We start from the raw sequence: 26,640 nt of genomic DNA on the forward strand, positions 1-26,640 counted from the left end.
TAATTACTTTGTTTAAATAAAAGCTGTTTAACCATTCCGATACATTTCTATTTGACTATGAATCTCATACCAGCCCAAGCCGATGGACTTGGTATTAAACAAGTGTGTGTGTGTGTGTGAGAGATGCATCAGCATAAATTCATCACAAAAATCAGGAAGTGTTTTTTCTTCCAGCTGCACTGGGATGGAGGAGGAGGAGCTCGGCTGGCTGCAGCTTGGAGAATACTCTGAGGTTAATTTAGCAGTATTAGGAAAATCCTCCACACAGGAGCATCACTAAAGATCTACAAACACTGCATCTACATGAACAGGTATGGAATGTAAGCATGTTGTCTAAGTTCACATTTAGAGGTGTTAAAGTTGATTTCTCTGGGCACTGCGGCTCTAGAGACAAAATAAACACTGTTCATTGGACCTTCATTTTGTTAAAACATGGTTTGTAGCAGAAAGACTTTGTTTATTGCCAAAGATTGTTCAGAGAAAACATCATTTTCTTTAGATTCTGAGTGAGGAGCTGAACCTCATGGGTCCTCAGACGGATGGCTGGCGACTAACGCAGCATCTTGTGACGCCTCCAGAGGACCAGAGCGGTCCGTCAGTCGGTGATGAAGAGGACAAATGTGACGGGGAAGGCGCCTCTTCTCATTGGATCTCCTTCAATGTGGCCCAGCTGTGCAGAAGAAAGACAGAAAGAAGGTTAGAAAAGAACTGAAGATCAAATGGAGGAAAAATAAACAGCTTTTACTGAATTAGACCATCTAAAACAAAACACACAATTATTTATGAAGATGTACAAAGCACTAGTAGTGTTTTCCTCTTTATTGCAGCACCATTATCTCACACAGAAAATTTAGAAAAAAAATCTAAATTTTGAGGAATAATTGCCAATAAATGATTGGTCCCCTAACAATCCCTGACTTTCTAGTGGCACACAGTCCATGTGCCACTAGCCAGCAGAGAAAGATGATCTTCAAAGATCAACAGCAGCAAAGTGTGACATCTTGTGGTGTCCATAGAAACCTTGAGACGCAAATGGAAGCCATTTGGTTGGGAAGCATGAAAGGTCAAAGTTTTTCAATCCCACAGTCACCAAAGTAAGCAGAGTTTGTTCACCTCTACTGGGACTTTAACGGTCCGTGTTCACACAGCAGGTCTTGATGCTTAATTACAATTTTTGCTCATATCCTATTTTTTATCTGCATGGTCGTTCTTTCTATTAATTAAATCCAATCGCAATTAGACTTCTGTGTCAACAGTTTACAGCAGCGCTCTGTTTACGGCAGTAAAGATGGCCGCTGCTGACCATGGATGGGTTATAAAGTTGTTCAGGGTGACAGCATGGTTTCCAGATCAGAACCAGACGCTAATGGAAGCCATTTGGTTGGGGACCATGAAAGGTCAAAGTTTTTCCAGCTTACAATGGCCTTTGGTGCAACACTGACTGCAGTTTCTGGAGAGAAGTCTGTTTGGACGTGATGCTCTTGGTGCTCACTCGTGATGCTCACCAGTTTTAAAGTCCCTCCACTGGCTCCCTGTAGCTCAAAGAACAGACTTTAAAATACTGTTGTTAGTTTATAAATCACTGAATGGTTTAGCACCACAATACATTAAAGATCTACTGCTGTTGTATCAACCTTCCAGAACTCTCAGGTCTTTTGGTTCTGGTTCTGCTCTGCATCCCCAGAACCAGAACCAAATGAGGAGAAGCAGCATTCAGCATCTATGCACCACAAATCTGGAACAAACTTCCATAAAACTGTAAAACAGCTGAAACACTGACTTCCTTTAAATCTCAACTAAAAACCCACTTGTTTAGAGTTTTATTAGAAACGTAATCAATTGCAAATTTATTGATGGAATCTGACTTAATGTTCTATTTTGATTGTTGATGCTATGTTGCATTGTGTTTTTGTGTCTGAGATGATGTAAAGCACTTTGAAATGCCTTGCTGCTGAAATGTGCTATACTAATAAAATTTGATTGATTGATTGATTAATTGATATAGCTAATATTTCTCAGTGTAGTGTTATGGTGTTGCAATAAAAGATACATTCATTTTAAGCCTTTTCACAGATCTTTCCCAGACCAGCCAAGAAATGTGGCTGGATGTTAGATCCCTGCTGAACACACACACAGACACAACTGGTTGGTTTTAATGAATAACCATTTTCACTCAGATGATCCAAAACTAATTAATTTAAAACAAAATCATCTGACTAAGTTGTGATAAATGGCTACACATACATAAGGAAAAAAGACGAGCTGAAATCCAAAAGTATATAATAAAAAGAAAATAATTTGTTCTTTTTGCATCAAATTTATTGCTACATTTTTTTTAAAAGTGTTTTTGTTTTTTAAATTAATTTCTGTGAGACTTTTGGACAGAAAAAAAAGCAACCATCAACTCTACCTGCTTTAAAATGGGTTTGCTTTAGTTTTTGTTGTTTTACTTCTATAAACCTTTTGGAAATCAGATCATTTTCTACTTCCAACTACAAGTAACAGTTTTCTTCATGACTACCAAAGCAGCTTTTAAATTCAACCTTTCCAAACGTATTCACATCAGGTTACATCACAACCACATTTTACTGTGCAAGAGAAACACAAATTAGTGACGCGGAAGGAACAGATCAATGGTTTTCAGTGACTGATGCATTGCATGTAAAGCATTTTAACAAACTAAGTACGACAGTAACATTTTAACTTGAGGGGAAAAAAAACTTCCTGGTGGCCATGCTTCCAGAAGGTCAAATATTAGGTCAAATGGCTGCAACATGGAGAGGGAAATGGTTTCCTTCAGATTGGTGAGAGTGGAAGGGAAGATGGATGGAGCTAAATACACAACAAACCTGGAAGAAAACCTGTTTAATGCTGCAAAAAACTGTATCCAGAGTTACAATTAATAGTTTAGATCAGAGGTCTTCAATGCCAATTGCTAAAAAAAACAATTTCTGAAAAGACTAAATGTGTTGCATGAGTGTGAATACTTTTGTAAGGCACAGCAGATCATTTCCTTTAATTAACCACATCCTAATCAACTAAAACCAGGATTTTCTGCAGCAGAACTGAATCGAAGTGAACATCTAAACAACACACAGGTCAAGATCACATCAAACGTCCAACTACTGAGATTCCATCTTTCATATTACCTGGGGTGGTAAAGAAGAAAGTAAGTCATTTTAAAAGTTGTCTAGACCTGAAAATAAAAAGCTGGGACATGTTCTGCTCCGGTAACGTTCACAAATAAAAGAAACAGGTCAGGAAACAAATCAGATTACCGAGCAATGCAATGTCTACCTCAATATCACCATCAATACCTTCAAAGCAAAAGCAGCACACAAAATTGCTGCACAAACATAGTGGAGTTGATTGACAATACCATAATTTTATTTGATTTGAAGAAGGTGGGTGAGGGAAACTTCACTCAGACAACCTTAGCATTAATCAACTCAACTCCCTTAGTGCAGCAAAATCTTTTGTTTGTGCTGGTATCATTTAAAGATATTAACAAAAAAAGTTTCCAAAGGTCACCAGAGGTCAAGTACCCCCCACTTAAATCCATAAAATCAAACAAATTTCGTGTCAGCCAACTCAGCTATATTTATGCTGGTTTATGCAGCAACAATTTGTGCTGCTTTTGCTTCGAAGATATTGATGATGACCTCTGGAAACATTTATTAATATCTTTGAAATATCAGCACAAACGTTTGACACAAATTTTGTAAGTTTTACAGAAAGGGAGATTGATTAAATGCAATCACATCTCCATACATGACTCAGATGAAAACGGGCTTCTATTCAGTCACATCTGCATGGCTTAGATGAAAACAGACTTCTATTTGGCCACATTTCCATGGCTTAGATGAAAACAGACTGCAGCTGGACCCCGCTAACAGAGGAATCAGCATCAGCGGGCAGAAAAACAGGACGAGGTTGGGAAAGTGTGTGGGTGGTGTTGGCTAGGATGAGGTCAGCTTTCTGATTTCAGCTCTAAAGAGGTCCGAGAGAGTTAGATGGACTGGCCACGCTTTGAGATTTCATGGGAACAGTTTTGAACGATACTAACCCACCACTCCTGGTCCTCCTCTCCATCCACCACGATCACCTCGCCCTCAGAAAACGTCAGCTCGTCTGGGTTGTCAGCTATGCAGTTGTATATGGCCTTCACCCGCTTTGGTCTCTGCTTCTGAGACAACAAGAACAAAAACAGACAAAGTTTGATTTGAGCCTCAGGCCCATTTCCTAGGGTTACCCAGACGTTTCTCTTGGCGATTTAATTCAGGTAGGGGTTAAAACACATATGTCAGAGTCAAGGCCCGCGGGCCACATCCGGCCCGCGAGAAGATTTTTTACGGCCCCTGGGATGATCTTGATTTATTATTAGAACCGGCCCGCAGACCGCAGCAAGCCGGCACCCCGTCTGAAAAAAAATATCTTCCTTATTTGAACTGTAAGTAGTTCTTTAAATGTTCTGTGAGATGATGTACTTACCCATGTATCCATAACAACCGGAACTTTCAATATCCACCAAGTTATTGCCGAAATATACCGTCTATTAAACGAGTGCCCCCCGGATTAATTACACTCTGTGCAGCTGCAGCTGCGAAGTTACCGTATTAACCCGATACTTGCTGGAAAGTGCAACGTCTCCCCTTTCAGAAACCCTTGGAATTTTCCCACTTAGCGCTACGTGTGGCGGAATTACGGTACTGCAAATTTAGATAGATTTTTGCACTTTATTTTATTGTATTTCAATCCAATTATATTTTAAAAATATTTCAGTTGTGTCTGTTGAAAATTAAAGATTACTGACAGAGCCATAAGAAAATATTGCTTTATTTATCTGATCATATTGGAATATATTTGTTAGGTTTTCAGTAGGTTCAATTAGGTTCACTAGACTATAGTCATTTAAAAAAATTTCAATGAACATTCGATCAGTCCGGCCCTCGGCTTGTAGCTAAAGCTTTTATTTGGCCCTCCGTCCATTTGACTTTGACACCCCTGGGTTAAAATATTGAACCATCGTCAGGTAAACAGTTACTAATCCTGCAGCGTATTATTCATGTGCAATACATCAAAAGGTGCACATCTTACCGTTTAAAATAAAAGTAACAAGAGGAAAACCTTCAAACTGGGGATGCAACTAACAATTACTTTAGTTATCAATTGCTGACAATTGGAAAAAAAATATTGTCACATTCTCTAGATTGTTAATTACTTATGGCTTTTTATACAATACTATAAATACATTAAAAAATGCAAACAAATAATTCACCTCATTTTATGAATAATAAAAGAAACATTTTATTTGTTTAAAAAAGGAAATGAAGCTGGTGAGTATGTAAAAGTATTATTAAAAAACTGACTACCTTCCTAAGTAATCAGTAGAAAAAATCTTTGCTTATTAACTTTCCTATCTTTGCAGCTAAGAAAAAAAACATTTCTTAATATTTGTTTTTACAGGTTAAGATAATCTATGACTTTGTTCAACCTGTACAATAACAGCTGCAAATCCTGAGAATAAGTGGCTAGAACAACAAACTCTGTAAATGTGTTAATTATCCAAGCTAATTGTTGCTGATGGGATATTTAGGGACATTTTAATCAGTTTGGTTGTTTTGTCTAAAATAAGAGGAACAGATATTCCATGTTTGCATGTTCTAGAAACTGGGCTTAAACAGCTTCTTTATCCAAAGTGAGAGAGGAGAGTCTTAGTCAAAAGCCACATGTGGACTACAGGAAGCAGATTTAATGGACAGGATGTCAATATAAACTCTGGAACAACAAGAAGAGAGATTACAAAACACAAATAAAGAAAAGAAATGAAAATATAATCCCACTGTGGAACAAAATAAACAATTAACCAAAATTCAACCTGGATGAATATGAAGACAAATGAAAGACTTACTGGATATGCTTTTCTTGATACGTGGGCCGGAGGAACCGAGTTCTGGGGGCATCCTGGCACTTCCTTAGCTGGAACAGGAAACAGGAAACTACATCACACAAACAGCAAAACTTTCCATACTTTCAAAGGGAAGGTGGAAAAACCTTCAGCAGATGGACAGTATGACATGCTACATTCTGTTATCTGGATGCCTTCCTGTTTATTTACTCACCTGCTCGTTCTACAGATTCACTTTGATTCAGAAATCCTCGGCTAAAGCTTTTATCGTTGCTGAAAGTAAAATAAATGTTCAGTTTACCATTGAGGATTCCAGCAGCACTGCTGCACATTTATTACATTAATGTTAGAGCCGTGATGTTTACATGACTCCACCGTTTCTTATTGTTCTTACCCAGCAGGGGATTTGGGTGGCACTGACCGGGTCCCCAGCGGACCCTGACCTGACTTGGACTGGATGCTCATGGCTTCCATCTTGGCTACTGGGGCGGGACCCAGACCTGCAACACACATCAGAACAAGATTTTAGAATAATGGACTCTTTTTGAAGATAACATTACACAGTAGAATTTAAGTACCCTTTTACCAAATACTTTCTTATTCTTAATTTCTTAGATGGCTACTTTTTACTTTCACTTGAGTAAAGCATGTTGATGTAGTGATAATCTTAGTTGAGTCGAATTTTTGGCTACTCTATTCACCTCTGGTTAATTGTGTTGGTTTCCCATCCACAGCTAGTGACAAGACATTTCAGATTAGAACATTACATCAAACAAACAAAAAAGATTTTAGTACCGGTACAAAAATCAGTTTTTTTAATGAAAAATAACACCTTTTTAAAGGTTATTTTTTTCAAAAGGTACTTGAATATGACTGTATTTTTCTAAAATGCAATAATAGTTATGCCAACATTAGCATGTCATCAGAGTTTAAAACTTTCCAAAACTGAAATGTGGGATAATATAAAAAAATTAAACAGATGTAATGAAATGTAGTTTCTCAGGAAGTTTTTTTATATGTCAATAGTCTTATTGTCATTTTTAACATCTCCAATCATTGCCTCGCTTGAACATATCACCAACAAGGATTCTTTATATTTTGTTTGGTAAAAGTAGTCTGTAAAACAACAGGACAAGTACATGTGATGTAATTTCTTTTAAATAATGTTTTGTTGTCCTATAATGTTTTTGTATTGTGTGGACTGTTGGAGGTGAGTTGAGTCTGTTGTGTTACAAATTGGACAATAAATAATGACAATTTGGTCTCATCATCTCTTGGGTTCATACCTCCAGTAGAAGTGAGCCTCACTGGGGGAACAGGAGGGTGCATGTTGGGAGGGTCTGAGGATGACCGCTGCCGGCTGACCAGGTCTAAAGAACCGGGTTTCCAGGTGCTAGAGGTGGCAGATTGACCGATTCCCCCCACAGAGGACAACTGGGCTGAAAGAGATGGGCATGGAGGAAATTCATGCTTATTTGGACTTTATTTGATCACATTTATTCTCACAAATGAAATCTAGATATTTCTGGCTCGTCCCGGCCCCGTGTTTCTGTCAACACAAGGTCTTACCCAGGTTCCTTGGGGGCAGGGGCGGAGCAGAGGTGGAGGCCGACTGAGGGGAGCCGGTGTTCAGGATGGTTCCGTAAGTCTCGTTGTTCACCAGGCTGGGCATAAAGAGGCGGTGCTTGTCCTTGCTGAGGCCCGCTCCGTCCCGGCCGGCGGGCCCCAGACCGGACTGCAGGTGGGAGTTACTGCTGGGGGCGTAACAGCTGACGGGACGGTCGTCTCTCCGATGGGGGCTCGGCTGGAAGAGGTTAGAAGGGAGGATTATGCATCCGTAATATTGTGACACCAGCAATTTATTCTCAGATGTTCCAGCAGGAAACTCATTTCCACAGCATCTCAAAATTTTAGAACTTGAAAAAATCTTAATTGTAGGATTAGATTGTAATTTTGAAATATAAAATTATTATAAAGTGTAACTAACCCCTTTGTGAAAGCTTAGCCCCGCCCCCAACAAATGTTGAAAAATGTCATCAGTGGGTGGAGCCAAATTACTGGGGGTGTGGCTAAGTGTGAACAGGTGTGGACAGGATGAGGGAACGCACTGTTTGTCTCACCTTCTCGTCCAGATCCTCATCGCTCTCATCCAGGTCCTCGTGCTTCAGGCGCCACTCGTACTCAACGTGGACGTGAGCGTTGAATTTTCCTGCCAGAGCTTGGTTGAGCTGTAAACACACACATGGCTTGCTGATAGCTCCTGCAGGTCTGAGGCATCATGGAGACTCTGGCAGTTTTCAATACTCACCAGCTCCTCACACTGAGCATGTCTGAGCCTCCGGGCGATATCCAGCGGCGTCTCGCCAGCTTCGTTCGCTTAAAGTGGAAATAAAAACAGTAGTAGAGTGTTATTCCCGCTGCAGACGAGGACAAACATGCTGCCCATTTTCTCTCCTGTGTAATTAAGCCGTTTCCCACACCGAGCAGCTTCTCTGGATCTGTTATCTGGCTGTTTTGTTGATTTCAGAGCACAAACATGAGTGTTGTGAGGGAAAAGGCTGGCATGGTTTGCTCTCTGTATGGGAACCTGATTATGAGGAAATGACTTTTCTGAATAAATTCAACATGCTGAACTTACCAATATCTATGGAGGCTTTTCCTCTCAGCAGCAGCTTCAGACATTCGCTGTTGTCGGTCAGGCAGCAGTAGTGCAGCGCTGTGCTGCCTTTGGCCGTCTGCTTGTCCAAATTCAAACTATATAGGAAAAAATAAACACTTTACTCTCTGGATGATTTAAGAACCTAGAAAAATATCTTCTTATTGCATTAAAACAGTGGAGCCGCAACATTTTGGGGTCAAATCTGGCAAACTGAAACTACTTGTGGGCCACAAAATTTCTTGAATTTAAAATGAAAACATGAGTTTAATGTAATTTTTCTATTTTGTTTTACCTGCTCAATAAGCACAATTTTTTTATGAAATCTATAAATCCTAACACATCTAAAACATAGAAAAGACTTTGGACTGTAGCCTTATTTTAAAAAAAGTGAAAATGTGCTAGTTATCAGTTAATTTCCATTTTGTTAGCAAAATTTTAACGGGGCATCCAATCAAAAATAATTTCAAGGGCTGCAAACGACCCCCGAATCCCATACTTTACACCCATAAACTGGAGAAGATTGTGTGTCTGAAGTAAACTAAACTGAGACAGATAATCTGTAAAAACATTTATCTCCTCTGTCTTCTCTCAGTGCTAACTAGAAACAACCAATCAGAGACAGGAGGCGGGTTTTAGCGCTGTCAATCACAATCAGCCACTCTGCAGCTAGCAAAGCCTGTCAAATTCTAATGCTTGTTAGCGTAGCCACCGATGGCGCTGGATAAACAGTTTTTGTGCAACAGTGAGTCATTTCTCCACCATTAGCACATTTAGCAGCATATACACGAGGATGACTGACAGCACCAAGTCCCGCCTCCTGATTCTGATTGGTTGTTTTTGGTGCATTTTTTCAGATGGTGATAGCAGCTCGGAGAGGAGGTGAAGGAGATCGATCGTTTCACAGATTATCTGCCTCACAAACTGTCAAATATATAAAAAAACATTTTTTATAAAAGTTACATCCGTCATTTTCTGTTTTCCTGAGTCGTCTTCGCTCCGTTTACCTGTTCTGAGTGAGAAAGTCGACAATGTGAAGAGACGTTCTGTCTACCAGCCTGACGGCCAAATGAAGCGCCGTCTCTCCCTGTTCCTGAAGAGAAACCAACATTTTAGAAATATGGAGGACAAGCGGAGGAAAACCTGAGAAGCTTTGTTCTGTTACATGTCCGTTGGCGAGCGGTATCGGCTCCATGAGGTCCAGCCCCTCGGCGTAGACCTGGATGAGGGAGAAGATGTCTCGTGCCTTCACCGCCTCGCACAGCGTGTGGAGCCGAGCCGCCGCGTCGGCGCCCTTCTTCCTGGCAAAACGCTTCTCGATGTATTTGGACGTGATGAAGTCTTTCCTCGTCTGCCTGGTGAAGAGACGCAGTGACATAATTACTCATCAAAAACGAGGTTCACAGCCCCCAACAACTCACATTTTGTCACAAACTGCGAGAGACGAATATAAAGTTGGGTATGATAACAGATCAGTATCTTAAAAACCTGGTTTTCATTACTATACATTTGTTCACACCTGCTTTGTTTGGTTTGTTTATTTGTTACCAATCTGAAAAAGATAATTGTTTGTACCAGTTTATATGTGTTGTCATTCCTACGAATAAATAAGAACATTTTGGATTTTCCATACATTTTTTTTTTGTTTCTCTCTCCACCCGTAAAGTTAAACGTTTTACATAAACTCTGATGTGTGATTTCTCCCTCTGCCAGGAGAGCAAAGCAGCTAATTGGGATGAGGAATCTTCCTTCTGGAACCAGAGGTTGAGGACAGTCGGCCTGGGACAAACGTGTTCTCATCTTTGACCAGCTTTTATTTTATTATTTTTAATATTTCACAGTATGTCTTTCTTCTTCCACAAAGGACAAACTGGTGAAGAGAAAAACTGATATTTGTTCTGGGGACAGATTGTCCCGCCTGAATCTGGTTCTTCACATTGTTACCGTGAAATGTAACAAAATGTGAAAAATCCAACAGGTGCCAGGTTTTTTGTTTGGTTTTATTTTTCACAAGCTTTGCTCCGTGTCTGGTGAGATTTTGGTTAAAACATGTTTGTTTTTCATTCGGTGGGTAGAAAATCTAGAAATTTCACTCAAGAGTAAAAATACTTCAAAATATCATTACTTTTACTCAAGTAAAAACACTTCTAAAAGTAAATTTTTTCAAAAACGTTACTCTACTAAATGTAATTGAGTAAATATAACTAGTTAATACCCAACTCTAAATATTAAGTGAAATTTATCGTTTAATCTGTATCTTCCTCCGAGCTAGTGGAGTAGACTTACATGTCACTCGCTGGGTTTGGTTTCACCACATTTTCAGCATTTAAACAAGCTTCCATGATTTCATTAAAGCCTGCATTCCCCACGTTCTTGGCCAGCTGTGGAGCAAAAACACACACAGATAAATTCAACCGAGTCATTTTTCTGACACGCCCCTGTCCTGAGCGCTGACAGAGGAGCCAGCCGCGTCTGACTGTGGCGTCTTAAAGCCATCCTGGCTGGAAGCGTTTAATCCCAGATGTCCCTCAGGCTGTAAATCTCTGCACCAAACCGTGATTTAACAACACAATCTCAGCTATCCTCATTTTGGGAGGAAGAGTGAGGCTGAGGATGCTGAAGCCTCTTATTGACCTCATTGTTTCCACACAGACAGAAAAAAATCAATGATACAGAACAAAGGAGAATATTTGTACCAAGAGCTCAGAGGTGCTGAGGACATCCAGAGTGAGGGACTGGATCCGAGAGTAGTGGACTCCGAGTTCCCTGTGGATCCCTGAACATTCAATGCAGGTGAGGACGCCCAGGTTGGTGGACAGCCACGTCGGATCTGAGGAGCAAAAACAAAAGATTATCTAAACAGAGACATGATTTCTGCAACGTCTGAGAAAACTTTGAGGTTTTCTCAGAAAAAGCTGGAAGCTTGGGATGGTGATAAAAGCTCCTGATGTCAAGCAGCATCTTCTTTCTGTTTGTACAGCCTTTACATGACATTTACATGACAATGTAAAAGTAGTCCCACACCTTCATTTGTTTACATTTATTCACGTATCAACTACAAAATGGTGGCCGCACTTCCGCTAATCTGTAGTGGAGCTAATTATTTCAGTTAGCTGCTAGGCCCATTATGTTTCTCTCTGCATATGCAGTGTAAACAACCTACACATTCATTATTTGCTGATGACACTTTAGTTTTCTAGACACGGGACTTTAACTCGTTTATTTTGACACTGGTTTCTCCTCAAGACTGCCAGGAGCAGCAGATGTATAAACGAGTATTGTTATAAATGAACAATAAATGTGGATTTGTCCAAAGCTGTTAATTTTTTGCATAATTATGCTGCTGAGCGGCAGAGCCTCAGTGATGGGAGGGTTTCTGTGTAGATCTTAGCGACTCACTGGGCGCTCCGCAGTCGCAGCAAACGTCGTTCCCCGTCATCCTCTTCACTTCCCCCAGGATCGCCTTCGTCAGCTCCTGAACGATGTTGTTCTCGCCAACATGGTGGTCGCCTTTAAACGCCTGATTTAACGCCTCCTCCTTACTGTTCTGCAGAACTGAGATCCAGCTGGAGCGAGGAGACAAAACAATAAAGAAGATTTAGAGTTCAGTGGGAAAAAGAAGAAGGCGAGGAGTTTGGCTTTGAGATAGAAAGATGGGAAAGATGGTAAAAAGGATGAAATGAGGGAACAGGTACGTACATCTGACAGTCCTGTTCGTCCTCAGCTTGAAAATGATACGTTCGGTCATCTAGAACGAAAACAAAAGGAAACGTATATAATTTAGTCAAATATTTCTGGTTTAGATGTCAAGCTATCTACACCCATTCCTTTTTAAACAAAACCTTGCACTAATATGCAGAAGACGCCACATTCCTTCATTTGTTTTACATTTTGTCACATTACAACTAAACAGTGGTGGACACATTTCCACTAAGGTGCTAATAGCGCAGATTAATTTTTACAATTAGTGCTTCAGCTAAGTTTGAAGACATCTACCTTATTTAAATTAATTAAAGAAATTAGAGCGTTAGCATTAACTTTTGCTAAGTACCGTGTTGGCACAGCACGTTAGCATTAGCTTTTGCTAAATACCATGTTGGCATAGCGGTTAGCATTAACTTCTGCTAAGTACCATGTTTGTATAGGAATGTAGTGTTAGCAAAACTAATATTTATGTTTAGCACTTTGCCATTGGTCATCAAAATTAAAAAATAAAGAAATTTACATCTTCATATAATCAATACAAATGACTATCACATTTATGGAGTTTTAATAAAAATGTGTCATGTTTTTTCTACATCACATTATGGATCATTGGTTTTGATTTTTCACATAAAATCCAGTAAAATAAATGAACCTTGTGGGTGAATAAACCAGGATCTCCGTGTTTTCCAACCCAACGAATGAAAATGTAAAAATTATTGAGCTCATTATCATCAATGTCTTAGCTTTCCGTCACGTGGATCAGAAATCCTAAGTGTGAACTTCTGCTACTGCTGAACTAAAACTCAACTCTTCACAGTGACAGTAGTGGCCAAAGTCTGTGGGAAAAACGCTGATAAGAGCTGAACTCAAGTCAAAAACAAAACAAAAAGCCACAGCTGACAAAGAAAAGCCAAAGATATGAAACCTACGTGAAATGAGGTCGAAGCTCCTCTTCTCCTCAGGGTTGTGCTTCACCTGGCAGGTCAGCAGGTTGAGTTTCGCCGGCGGCCTGTTAGCCTAGCAGAGACGAGCCGAGTGAGCGGGACTGTTTAATGGAATGCAGCCGCAGCCAAAGGAAACATCTGATAAGCTGCTGCGAGTCGGACGCCTGTGATGCGTCCAAACATGGGGACAAGCCTGAGATCTCCCTGGGTTGCTGGGATACGTTACAGGCCTGCAGGTGACGGGGTCAGAGGTCAGGACAGAACTTACTGTGCCGTGTGAGATGGTGAGGTATCCGTTTTTAGCCGTGCATTTTCTCTTCTGCCAGACTTTTCTCAACCTGAACACAGAGGATTCAGTCATAAGCCAAACAGATTCATTATTAACCAAAAAGAGGCTAAAAAGTTCATTTAAATATGCAGTTATATCTTAATAAATTAGAACAGTTCAGTATTTCAATCCTTATAATCAACAGAATTATGTTTCAAAACATCAACAACAAAAAAGGAAGAAAACTATTTTTCCTTTAGCCTGAACTGCTGTCAGTGCAGCGTGTCGGGAACTTGATCAGCCTGTGGTTCTGCTGTTGGTTCTGCTTATCATTTTCCTCTTCATAATAATAAATACTGTAAATAAACATATAAGAAACCAAACCCAGCGCTAAAAGGGTCATTAAAGCAAAATTAAACCTGTATCACTACAACTTCTTTCTTCCACTTAACTTTCCATGACTATACTTGAATCTCACCATCTGAGCTGCCATATTCTATGGAAAAAACCTTTTCTGGGTTACAAATAATTTATATTTGGTCCCATATGGATGAATTAATTATTAACATGAACAGAAGAAACGCGGTGCGACGTGGAGGTCGGCTCTCACCCGTCGCTCTTCTTGAACAGGAAGCCGCTGCGCTCGGTGCCGTGCTCCTTGTTGCCCTGCGGCTGGTGCAGGCTGTACGTCGCGCTCTGCCGCACCTGGGAATCCTGGGAAAACACAGCCAGCACAAACGACGCGTCAGGGGGGAGGAGAAATCTAAAAACGCATAAATTAAATCAAATTAAATCAGCCGATTTTTCTAGATGAACTTTGGGTAAAAAAAAAAACCCTCAAAGTTTGTGTAAATCATATTTTCTATCAGATTAAGGAATAAGTTTTGCTCTTTTTTTTTTTACTTTCATAATTAATATGCGTAACCATGGTGACGAGGTGTTGTATTTACACCCGGGAGCAGCTGATAACACCTGAACTACCGACCGTAAATCCCAGAGGAGTTGAAAAAGCAAAGACAGTGGATTAGCAGTGCTGGTAAATAACTGATTATTGTTAAATGTCGTCTCTTTTTCTGTTTGAATGTCAGAAAGTTACAGCATATCTTGAATCAGAGGCCTTTTCAAATCTACTGCAACACTGACTGCTACTGGAAATCTTTCCTGCTCACAGCATCACCTTCACTTAAGCATCATACTTTTGTGTTTTTTAACCATTTTTTGGGAAAAACATTTTTACTCTTAACTTAAACAGCAGAATTTGTGACAACAGTAAATTGACTGAACAGTTTGGTAGAAGTAACAAATACTTTCACTTAAAAAAACACTAATTTATTTTGGAGGACATGAGTTACAACAACATTTAATTTCCTTTTTGGGTCATTTTTTAAATTTGAATTAAGAATCGAGGCCAGAAGGTTCTTGGTGGGGATTCAAACCGACAACCTTCTCACTGTGCTCCACAGATGCATCTGGGTGTGAAGTTAACAGACACAACGGCCTCTTCTGGATTTCCTTTCCTCCTCCAGCTTTTAGACAGATGCTCCCAAATTAATCAGTATCTAATTAAGGCCATTTGTTCCTGTAAAAGGGGAATTTTCTCCATGCCAGCGGCTGCAACAGATGGAGCAAATATGACAGATTCAGCAGCTGGAGGCCAGTTGTTCTCAAAAAGGTATCGGTCTAAACCTGATCTAATCTAAAATCTATTCATGTTTAAAGTTCAAGTTTCCAGACAAAAGAAATAAAAAAAGATGAGATAATCTGCATCAACAGATGGACACAAATTAGATTATTCCTATTTAATAATAGCACAACAAAACAAAAACCACTAAAATGGGATGAAAAAAAAATATTTCTGTAAGAATGAGGTCATTTCCTTTACGACGGAGAAAGAACTGAAGTCTGACTATCTGCAGACACATAAAGTTCCTGCAAGAAAAACAACAGTCTAACTTTGTCATGAAAAGAATTAACCGACAGAAACTAAATAAAGTTTTTAAAGTGTTAAAAAAAGCACAAAACCAACAGAATAAAAAGTAAAGGCAGGTTTTTTTTTTTCCCCACCACTGGAGCCTTAAAGTAACAAACAGAGATGGGAACAAATCCACTTACTCTCCTCGCCTTGTTTTATGAACCGTGACGGCAGCAGCAGGAGAGAGGAAACATTTTTAGGAAAAAGGACAAACTTTACATTCTTTCACTTTAAAATATGTCAGATTTCTGCATATATACATATAAAGGTTATTAAACAACAATGAATGTCAAAAAATTGACTAAAGATGTTGAAGATTTCCACTTTTTAATGATTACCACAAACATCAATGTGTTTCTTGGGAGTAAATGTAAAAAACAACATACAGTAGAGCATAAATTATTTTTTATAAACCAAGATTACAACTGCAGGTCCTTTTTTCTCCACCAGGTGTGAAGAAATACAGGCTGACAGTTTTCCTGGTTTTTCTTTGTAAATCAGCTCAAACTCAGTCAGACTGGATGGACTGCACTACGTTCAGCTGGACATGAAATCAGAGTAAAACACGTTAAGGTTTGTGGCTGTAGCCTGACTACTTGTTATGCGTCTCACCTCCTTCTGCTCCACCTGCAGAGCCGTTTTCAGGACGTCTCTCAGCTGAGTCAGCTGCTTCCTCTCCTCATCCTGCGCCTGCTTGATCTGACCCGCAAAAAGAAAAACTGACGTCAAACACAGAACAGAAAACGCAGGAGTCATAAACAACCCAATCCATGTTGTGGCTTTCATGTGAGTTCATTGTAAATTTTCCTCAAAAACAGACATTGGGTTCAAGTGATGCCAACTCCCACCAGCAGGTGGCAGTACACTGCACCTCTATACTTCTACTGCATTCCTGAGTCAAGTAATCAAAGCAAAAATGGAGCCATTAAAGTCTGTTAAAGATAGAAATGTTTGTGTCCAGTCTGTCTGATTGTTTTCCTCTAGATTTTGGACGGGATTAAATAGGAAAACGGGAGGAAACTCACAGTAAACAGCTGCAAACGATACAAACTCCAAAACACAAATGCAACAGAAAATTCTGCGAGAAAGGGGAAAAACAACCACTAATATGAAAAGCTGCAAACTCGCTCCACCAAACAGAAGTCCTCCAGACCACCAAAGGAAGGAAGTATAACAAACCTTTTCTTTTACTCCATTTTGTGGTTTTTTTTTTTTTGGTCGACTCCCCCTGGTGGTCTGGAGGACGTCCGTTTAGTGCAGCGAGTTTGCAGAGTTTCATACTTGCTGTTTTTACTAATTGCAGCGTTTCCCCCTCTGCTCCTATTTTCTGTGGTTACAGCATTTTACATTTGTTTTGTTTTTAAATTTGTGTAATTTGGAGTTTCACCTGTTGAAGTATGTAAATGTTTTTTGAAAAATGTTCACATATTTATTGAAACTGTTGTCACATCTTGACAGTTTGATATAAGACAGAAAAATATCAAGCTGCTCTGCCGTCTCCCACTGCTAGCTAGAAACAACCAATCAGAGCCAGGAGGCGGGTCTTAGCGCTGTCAATCACCTTTATTTTGATTTCCAACATAATGAACAGTTAAATCAAAAGAAGTGGTGCAGATAAAATGGTTCTTACCGTGTGCAGATCTGTAGCCAGTTTCTCTATCGACGGTTTCAGGTTCTCCACGGCTTTCAGGCCGTCCTGAAAGAAACTGCACAGCAGAAGGGTTAACGCCGGGACGGAGCTGCACAGGACGGTCCGTTTGCAGAACCTTACTTGCACTGTGCGTGGAAGTACTTGATGAGGTTCTGCAGCAGGTCCACCCCCTTCTTGATCTTGATCTCGTTGACTTTGAGGAGGTACTGTAAACAGATCGAATGCAGATCAGAGTGGAGGGTCAGGCGGAGTTCAGACTCGTCACTTTCATCTTCCAGAGACGCTTCAAAGAAAAACCCTCAAAGTGAAGCAGCGCTACAGTTTCCTCTACATGGACCAAAGTAAATGTTAAAACAATAGAAACCTTATGATATATACATTTATACAGCCTACATTTGTGCACTTATGTCAACCATAATCAGATTTTTAATTTGATTTAAGTACAATTACAAATTACTTTATTTTGAAAAACCAAAAATGGCTGCCTGTGTGGCTATACAGTAAAACCAGAGATGACGGGAAAAGGAGAAAGAGAGAAACCAAAGGAAAGTTAAACTGAATGTATTTTTAGTTCAAGTTTGTGAAAACAAAATTAATGTTAAAGAATGTAACTTTTATAAAAAAATATGTTTTTTTACATATTTGTTAAAACTCTCCCATGTCAAAACATTATGAGACAGATAATCTGTGAAAAGACTGGCCACCTTCACCTCCTCTGAGCTGCTACTGATGTCCAGAGACATGCACCAAAAACAGCCGGTGAGACCCAGGAGGCAGGTTTTAGTGCTGTCAATCATCCTCATGTACTTGTTGCTAAATGTGTTAATGGCAGAAAAGCAACTTACAGTTAAAGGAAAACCGCTCATCTGTCGCCATTGGTGGCTTTGCTAACTAGCCTTAGCATTCAGAACGTGCTTTGCTGACGGGAAAAAACTGGCAGCGCCACACAAGATTGTGATTGGCAGCGCTAAGATCTGCCTCCTGACTCTGATTGGTTGTTTCTAGATTTTTCTTCTCTTACCAAACTGTTGCCACATAATGGCAGTTTCAACAAAGCTGTAAAAAACAAATAAATAAGAGTTCAAAACTCTTTTATTGTTCCAAAAGGAAAATTAAATAAATTTAAAAGCTGCACAGTGCAGCTTTTAAATATGTTGCATTTGAATGATTCTACTGAAGTTGGTTAATATAGTTTGGGCTTCACGCTCAACGTTTCAGAAACATTCTGAACAGAACAACAAACATAAACGTCGGTTAGTTTTTCCCATTAAAATTAATCTCTGGCTGCATGTTCAGATGAGAATATTAAAATATTTTCAGAAGATGTTGGGATGGAAACGATAATCATCTGTACCGTGACATGATGTAAAAATATTTAAATATTTGTGATCTTGGAGGCTGAAGCGGATTCTGACCTCGCACATCTGCAGCTGGAAGAAGCGCCTCTCCTTCTCCATCTCCTCGGCTATTTCCGCCCCGCTGATCTCCGTCCGGATCATCCCGTGCTGCCGGGCGTGCTCCTTCTTCTCCTTCTCGATTTTGGTCCTGGCAGGAAGAAACGCCGCCGCAGGTCAAAGCACCGCAAACAGAAACGGAAAAATATGGCGGAAAAAATGTAAATAAAAAAAAAAAATAAATCAGCCCTTCAAGCCGTCAGCTGGAGGCGAGTCTCAATCTGTCCCTCAGTTTACAGAGTCAAAAATAATCACAGGCCAAGAAAATAAAAACTAAAAAACTATTTAAAAAATTAAGAAGTTTGATCTACAGCCACATTTACTGCATTAAAATAAAAGGCATCTAGTTTTCAAATTATTTTAGTTTTACTAATAAATTCTTTTAGAAAATTTGGGTCAAACTCTTTCAGAAACTTGATAAATTTCTCCGTGCTTGATGAATTAAATTAAAGGTAATTTGGTGCAGCAAAGTCGGATTTTCACAGAAAATATTTGGATAAATATGGTTCCACTAATTATAAAAGTTATTCATGTCGTAATTAACATTTTCCATTGTAAGAAAATTATGGCAATGAAAATTGTACTCTGATTAAAAATTTATAAACTAATATGCATCATTCTTGAACTGTAATTGGGGGCCACAAAAAATCATTTCAAGTGCCACAAACGGCCCCCGCGCCGCACTTTGGACACCTCTGGATTATTAGACGCATCAATAAAACCGGTTTCAGTTTCAGGAACAACCCGGGGTCGTTAACCAACCAATTAACTCCAAATAATACAAAATAAAAGGACAAATCTTATTTTGAAAGGTCTAATTCAAAGCGTTTCCTCGACAAATTAAGAGAAAATATTTCACTTATTAGTTAAATTAAGCACCGAGTTGCTCATCAGACAGCATTTAGGGCTGATTTTTAACAAACAGAAAAAGAGACGGTCCCATGCAACGGCTCAACATTTTTATTTAAAACAATAAACTCAGTTTCCTGATCGTCAACTGGAGAAAATCCAAGAAATTTTAAAAACGGTTCTGAAAGAAATTCACATTTGAATTTCCTTTTATGAAGGAAATCATAATTTTTTTTCAAATTTCAGAAACATTTCTTGGATAATCTGAAATCTATAAGGATGGTGAATACTTCCTCACAGCCTTAAAAGTCCTGCAGCAGGATTTTAAAGCAGGTTTCTGGTCGGTGTATTTAATGTCTGCTGGTGACCGGGAACAACTGAAACAACAAGCTGATGCAAAAGGCTCAGAATAAGAAAACTGTTCTTATTAAAGCAGACACAAAATGAGGCGAGGATCCCGGACGGAGGAGAAAAACAAGCAGGAAACCGGCCTCTACTGACGGTTTTCCCATGAGTAGAGTGAAATAATAAGCTGAGACAGCCGGGAACATTCACACCACCATGTCCTCTGTGTCAGCACAAAGCCGAGCTGCATCACAGGAAGACGGGTTACCCTCTCAGTAAAGAATGTCCTTTGCTGCTTGCAAAACACATAAAAGTGCCATAAATACTCCTGGTTTCTCCACGCGGCAACAACGACGTGTTGAGACAGACATTCAGAATGGCAAAACATATTTATATAAACTACATAAATGTACTTACATTGTTACAGCTATAGTTAGTTTATTAATAAGGAAATTAAGATGCCCCTTACTTAGACGCATAAAAATGGATTTTCTTACACTTTGGTTTCGTAGTCCTTCCAGGCTTTGTCGAAAGGCTTTTTCAGATCCTGCAAAACGAAACAGGAAATAAAAGACAATTCAACGGATGTAAATAACACCAAACAGCACAAAATACTGAAGTAGGAGATAAAAGTAGAAGCTGTTTAATTGTTTTATATGCAAATTAGTGCTGGGATTCAATCAGACATTTTAGTCAAATTAACTGCATCGTATTTTAGTCCACAAAATAATTTACATTATCAAAATAATTTTGGCTGCTAAATTATTGAAGTCAGAAACAAATGAGCTCAGTTTTAATCTTATTTAAGTTATTTAATCATCAAATTGGAGAAAAGTTTATCTTTCAAATTTCAGGAAGTCCTGATCATTGATGGTGAACTGTGGATGCTAACATTAGCATTGGCTACGTGTTTAGCATTGAGATGCTATTTTAGGCTTGAATAGCTAAAACAATTTGGACACTTTAATTAGAATCAAACAACTGGGTTACATTTTTAACGAGTTAAAATGATGTAATTAATTACTTATTAACACCCAGTCATGTGTCAGAATGGCTTAGTCAAAGTCCAGATCTAAATCCAACAGAGAATCTGGAGCAAGATTTCAGCATCCAGCTGGAGGTACTCTGCAGTAACGATGGCTTCACCACTTCACAATAAAATATCCTGAAAACAAAAAATTGTAACTGTATTTTCTGAGTCATCCTCAGTGCTGATGAAGATTTATCGGAGAGTAATCCTCATTCAGCAAACTATCTGCCTCCACTTTCATCTTTCATGTTTGATCTGCTTTCTAAGGAGAGAGTTTGTAACTGTGGAGCGACCGGTGACCTCAACCTGTTAGCATCCAGGCTCTTCCTGTGTCACTCCCACCCATCCACTCAACAAGAGGAGCACAAAGAGACACGACAAAAGCTGATCCCCCAGTGAAAGAGCGGGGCTGAGAAGGAAACGGTGAAAGAAAGGGAGGCGGCGAGGGATTGAGAGAGGAGAAAGGTTTAGCGGAAGGAAGTGTCAGAGCCAGAGAGAGGGGGAAAATGGCAACAATGGCTAAAAATACCACACAGATATTTCTGGAAAGGGCAGAGAGTGCCGGGCAAAGAACTTCCCAACAGGGCAGAGGACATCCAGGGCTTTCCTCCTGACAGTGACTGCAGGATGGAGAAGGAACAGCGATCCACAGTAAACCTTCCAGATGTTTCTACACAGCTGTGTGTGTGTGTATGTGTGTGTTAGCGCTGTGGGACGGGTCAACTTGGCCGCCTCAGAGCTATTAAATCAACATCAGTCCTCACAGTCTGCAGGTTTTCTACAGGATTTGAATGTAAGGTTTGAGAAACGGGTGATTTTGGGTCTGGAGAAGCATCTACATGTTCATTTTCACTTAAGCTAATCTGCAAATAGCTAAGCTAACTTTCCGTTTAGCATTTTGCTAATACTGAAAATGTTTAGCGGATGTAACTTCCGCTAATTATTTTGTCTTGATAAATTCTAAGAGGCTAATTTACTTGTTCATATTCATGCTCTTATTTTGAAATGGGGAAGACCATTTACACAGCAGTTCCATTTCCTGTCCTCGCATTAGCTTCTGTAAGTAACCAGGATAAAGTCCAATTTATTTAACATCCCTGCTTTCAATGGGAGTAAAACGCACTGATTCTAAACAGAGAAAAAATGCAACTCACTGCTACCTGCGTGTTTTTGTTACCGATAGTCACCCATCCCTGCCCCTCCGTTGCTCGCGCTCCAAGAAAGTGAGCAGTGATGGTTCAGGAGTGGGACAATATGTCTACTAAATTTAACACAATTTAACCAAAAAAAATTCAGAAAGAGTATATTTACAAAAACGACATGCATGACAAAAACAGTGGACTGCGTCAAAATTTGATCATCACTTAGAAAAGAAGCATAAAGAAACGTTAGCAAAGCTAGCTAGCTAATGTTAGCAATCTGCCTCTGTAGCAAAATTCTTTAGCCAGCCCTTACACAAAGATTTGGTCAATATTGGCTTTAAATATTAAGTTAGCAACCTGTGTTCAGTGTAAATTGGTGGTTTCATGGCGCAAGCTAACGTCACCTAATATTAGCATGAGGTGCTGCTCTTGGTTTTGATTTCGGTGCACCTGCTACGCAGTCGAAGTTTGTAGCTTTCCACCATCGTGTTCTGGTTACTTTTCAGCATTTTTTTCACCAAAACCTTCTGATTTCCAGCAGAAAGCAGAAGATGGAGAAGGGTTTTATTTTTTAGTGACTTCATGAGAAATCTGCCCTTAGCAGGTTCTTCTGTGCATCTCAGAGCCACTAGTACCTAATAGCTGATGGTAAATGGCTGCAACTTCCCATTTCCAAGGTCCAGTGAATGCAGAATGACAAATTAATTTTTTTCTTATCTGAGCCACATTAACTAAAGCATATCTGAAGGTTTCACCATAAAAAGGATATTTCTTTATATCCAGTGTCCAAACTTCGGCAGCAAGGTTTTAATATTTATTACAGATCAATTTAATCTGAAGCAAAAAGAGTAACGGTTGCATAATGCGCTGCCTTGTCTCGTTCTTGAGTTAATTTGTCTCTGCAGACTTCCTCAGTGTTTTACAACATCCACTTTAACAGTCACTTAATCATGCTGTCCTGCAGGTCTGGACACTTTCTCAGACCAAAGGAGGCCGGATAACTGACCGACTACTGGCTGGCAGAGTTTTCTTCTTTTCCCCTGGCTCATTTCTTGAGATGCGTCTCCAAATATAAAGCAGCCAGCAGCTCATTGGGTGCTGATCGGGTAATAAGAATCATCTGAGGCGTAATGAGACATAAGTGGGAAGAATTACAGAAACTGAGCCGTACTCCAGGGAAAGGAAAGAGCTGCGGAGTTAAAACACAGACAAGAAGACAAAGACAGGAAATGACAGACGGGAAAAAGTCACGGGGCGAGAGGAAAGCAGCCGAGGTCATGAGGGCAACACGTGTATCCATGGCAACCGGCTCGTTAGACCGCTTTCTTTAATCACATCAAACTTCGTGGAAACCAAAGCCAATCATGTGTCTCTGGGGTGAAAGGTCACAGACCGTCAGAGACGGTAACGAGCTGTGATTGGATTACTGCCGGACACTCGGCTGTCTGGCTCAGATTATCGCTCCTTACTGGACCTTAATCTCCGTCTCAGGCACCCCAAACTGTCAGACGGGTCCGACAAGTTCTGTACAGGTCTGGATTATTTTAACGTTATTTTATCCAGTTATAAACCTCACATCCTTCAGCTGCGCCGCCAGTTCTCAAACCGTTTGGTTCCTTTTTACTTCTATTGTTTTAGCTGTTGAGTTATCCACAAGTTACCAAGTTACGTTTATTTTCTTCGTAAGTAAATACTTTCATGTATGACTTAACATAATCCCACATTTCTTAAAAGTTTCTAATGCATCATTATTCATATTTGGGCTTTTTGTTCCTGATGGGACAGATTAGGATTCCTGAGCAAAAAACAACCAATATTTCCATGGAAACCGAACTTTAAATACGGACAGACGGTTGGACGGCTGTTTTGAACTAAAGGAAACCTACGTATTGTTTTCCAGTTTCCTGTCTCGTCTTGACCTCCAAACTTTTAATGTTCAGAGTTTCAGACTTCATGAACGCCGAGGATAAAACCTCATTTCATAATTTATTTGAAAAAGATACAACAGAAAAACAACAACAAAAGCCTGAAGGAGCAACAGGAAGAAGTGTGACATCACTTCCTGGTTCATTTCCAAACCCGTTCTGGTTTCTTCAGAACCTGGGCGGTTCTAGAATAAAGTTCTACGTTTCATAAAGACCTTCAGTAACCAGCAGCTTTACCCCTTTGACGCCCTTCAGGTCTCCTTTCAGCAGGCTGTCCAGGGGGAAGGTGATGATGTTGTTCATGTTCTGGAACTGCAGGAAGACGGAGGAAATTTTAAAACACAGCAACTGCTGGAATCAAACCACTGAAAACAGTAAAACTTTCGTTTTAATTCAGGAAGAGATGAGAATCTGATCAAATCTTTGGCTGGATTTCTGTGAGAGAACGGTTTACGTGTTGGGATCCAGCTGGACCTGAGATGTTTTAGTCAGCACACACACACACACACACACACCAGGTTTTTGAAGAGAGCCGTCAGCTCCTTGGTGAAGACGGAGAACTTGAGGAAGGCCGAGCCCAGGTCGGGATCGTCGTGGCACACACAGTTTTCCCCAAACTTCTCCAGCGCCTGAGTGTACTGCTCCTCGTTCTCCACATGGGCTGGAAGACAAACGCATGCAGGAACAGGTCAAAGGTCAGTCATCAAACTGCACAATAATCCACCACAGGTACAGTGGACAAACTACGGCTAATCCGCTAGCAGTGGAGCTACATTTTTGCAAACTTTGAAAACATTTAGCGGACTTAGCTTCCCTTAAATTAAAGCAATAAATTGCTTTTCTGTTTTGTAAACTTTTAGTTGAATAATGTTTGACATCGGTTAAGTTTTGGTTATAGACAGGAATTTTTTTTTTTTATTAGACGTTTACATTTATGCTCTTATTTTGAAATGGTTGAAAATGAAGCAGTTCAATTTCCTTTCCTGAAGTTCTTTTTATTCCAATAACTATTTCAAACAAGCAGCACATAGGAACAGAGAACAAGATATTGATAAAAATACAATACCTAAGAGCAGAATATAATATTTAATTCATTAAAAATAATTTATTTATGTCAAAATTAAATTATTGCTGAAGGGTTGTAGTCTTCAACAGCAGATTTCATCTGAATTGAAGTCAATGTTTATATGTTTCCACCAAACACTGTATTGCTGCGGCGCTTTAATGTTACTGTCCGCTAAATAGCAACCTGGAGCTAATGCTCCGAATTAAGACCATGTTGGTGTAATGTTTTAGCGTTAGCCTCCTTTAATTACCATGCTAGTGGAGCATCTAGCATTAGCTCCAGATAAATGCCGTGTTGGTGTGGTACTTTAGCTTTAGCTTCTGCTAAATACTGTGTTGATATAGCGTATTAGAGTTAGCTTTCACTAGATATCATGTTGGTTTAGCTTTTGCTAAACAACGTGTAGCATTTCTGAATTGAATTTGGAGGAACTAATCTTCATCGCTAGTTTTGGATTAGCTAAGCAACGTTTCCGCTAGCGGCGCCTCCGCTGCCCGCACCGTTCAGTCCCCGAGGTTCTGGCCGAGTTCAGCAGAAGCACAGCTGGTTTCTGAAACCTGGAGTCTTTTCCTTTCACTCTTCTGGAGCTTCAGTTAAATTTAAACTTCTCATTAAATCAGACGTGTTCAAACTGCTGCCCACCGGGGTCGTTTGCGGTTTGTGGGCGGACAGGAAGGGTCCAAACGTTGCTCTCCAGCCAATAACCACACATTGACCAAAGGCCTTGATCAATTTCAGAGTCATGAACCATAATTTTATTCAAATAGACTCCTGTTTTATTCTGGAAGCTCGGAGGAAAGTTTGTTACTAAAATCAGTTGTATTTTCTCTTCATTTGTTTAGATAAATAGATAAATATCCTAAAAATGTAAGCCTGAATCTGAGATTCGTGCTTTGGATTAAAGGGTTTTTGGTATCAAGAGGTTTTTGAGTCATCATAGACAGTAAAGTTTGTTGCAGAAATTTTACCCAGAGCTCCCATGTTCTGTCTCTAACTTCTGCTAAACAACAATCCTGTTTCTACTGCACACACAACTTATATTTTATCAGTTTGCATAGCAGCAAAGGAGAAAGAAAAACAAAACAGAGCTTTTGAGGCGTCTGCAAAGGATTATCCAACGTCCCAAGCGTTTGTTTTGCAGCTTCTTAACTGCGTTAATCGTGGGACAACAGGCCGGCTCCTGCTTCCTCCCTGACGCATACAGAACAATGTGTGAGCTCAGATTAACGCTGTTTCTCTGCAGAGATGAGCGAAACAAGAAAAGACTTAAATGTCTGCAGCTATTTGTGTGCAGCTTAGAAAAGCTGCAAACGCAAAATTAATTTTCACCAGAAGCTTTTAAAGGGAAACTCTGATTTCTGTGAGTTGGTAAGTTTACATTGTTTGCTATCCAGAAGTGAATTCAAACACAGTTCTGACTTTTTGTTGCAGAAAAGTATCAACAATCTTTCAGGAGTATTTAAGCATCTTTATCTTTTTGTTCTGCTGCTCTTCCTCTTGAGAAGAAGCTTTCATCACTGACTCAGCTCCTGCAGACTCTTGAATTGTTATTTTTACAACCTGAAATATTCTTAGTATAATTATTCCTCATGAAAAGGTCAAATATTCCTGCTGGGTTTCAGATTTACAGTCAGGCTCCCACCAGTGTCTTTATTTGTATCCTCTGTGCAACAGAGAGTTTTTCTTTTTGTTTCCAGAGATTGAGTTTAGAAACAACATGAATAA

At 39.7% G+C, this 26,640-nt stretch overlaps 1 protein-coding gene across 2 annotated transcripts in view; it reads right to left on the minus strand.

Moving 5' to 3' along the window:
* Positions 1-440: 440 nt before the first annotated feature.
* Positions 441-26,640, minus strand: part of asap2a (ArfGAP with SH3 domain, ankyrin repeat and PH domain 2a) — a 38,882-nt gene continuing 12,682 nt past the window's right edge. The window contains exons 3-28 of one of the 2 annotated variants that reach the window (XM_044141882.1): positions 24,365-24,510; positions 24,087-24,161; positions 20,250-20,299; positions 18,520-18,649; positions 17,225-17,310; positions 17,084-17,159; positions 16,066-16,152; positions 14,092-14,195; positions 13,482-13,551; positions 13,199-13,286; positions 12,264-12,312; positions 11,964-12,130; positions 11,261-11,394; positions 10,851-10,945; positions 9,730-9,919; positions 9,572-9,657; positions 8,547-8,662; positions 8,217-8,284; positions 8,029-8,136; positions 7,478-7,712; positions 7,195-7,347; positions 6,303-6,408; positions 6,123-6,181; positions 5,912-5,979; positions 4,067-4,186; positions 441-670 (exon numbers count right to left, since the gene is read on the minus strand). In XM_044141882.1, coding sequence (XP_043997817.1) covers positions 596-670; positions 4,067-4,186; positions 5,912-5,979; positions 6,123-6,181; positions 6,303-6,408; positions 7,195-7,347; positions 7,478-7,712; positions 8,029-8,136; positions 8,217-8,284; positions 8,547-8,662; positions 9,572-9,657; positions 9,730-9,919; positions 10,851-10,945; positions 11,261-11,394; positions 11,964-12,130; positions 12,264-12,312; positions 13,199-13,286; positions 13,482-13,551; positions 14,092-14,195; positions 16,066-16,152; positions 17,084-17,159; positions 17,225-17,310; positions 18,520-18,649; positions 20,250-20,299; positions 24,087-24,161; positions 24,365-24,510 — 2,741 coding nt within the window. In that variant the 3' untranslated portion in view covers positions 441-595. Of the gene's footprint in view, positions 671-4,066; positions 4,193-5,911; positions 5,980-6,122; positions 6,182-6,302; positions 6,409-7,194; positions 7,348-7,477; positions 7,713-8,028; positions 8,137-8,216; positions 8,285-8,546; positions 8,663-9,571; positions 9,658-9,729; positions 9,920-10,850; positions 10,946-11,260; positions 11,395-11,963; positions 12,131-12,263; positions 12,313-13,198; positions 13,287-13,481; positions 13,552-14,091; positions 14,196-16,065; positions 16,153-17,083; positions 17,160-17,224; positions 17,311-18,519; positions 18,650-20,249; positions 20,300-24,086; positions 24,162-24,364; positions 24,511-26,640 lie in introns of both variants that reach the window. The other variant, XM_044141881.1, reaches the window with a different exon arrangement.

This window comes from Gambusia affinis, linkage group LG16 (assembly GCF_019740435.1).
Source record: "Gambusia affinis linkage group LG16, SWU_Gaff_1.0, whole genome shotgun sequence".
In the NCBI taxonomy this organism is placed as follows: Eukaryota; Metazoa; Chordata; class Actinopteri; order Cyprinodontiformes; family Poeciliidae; genus Gambusia; species Gambusia affinis.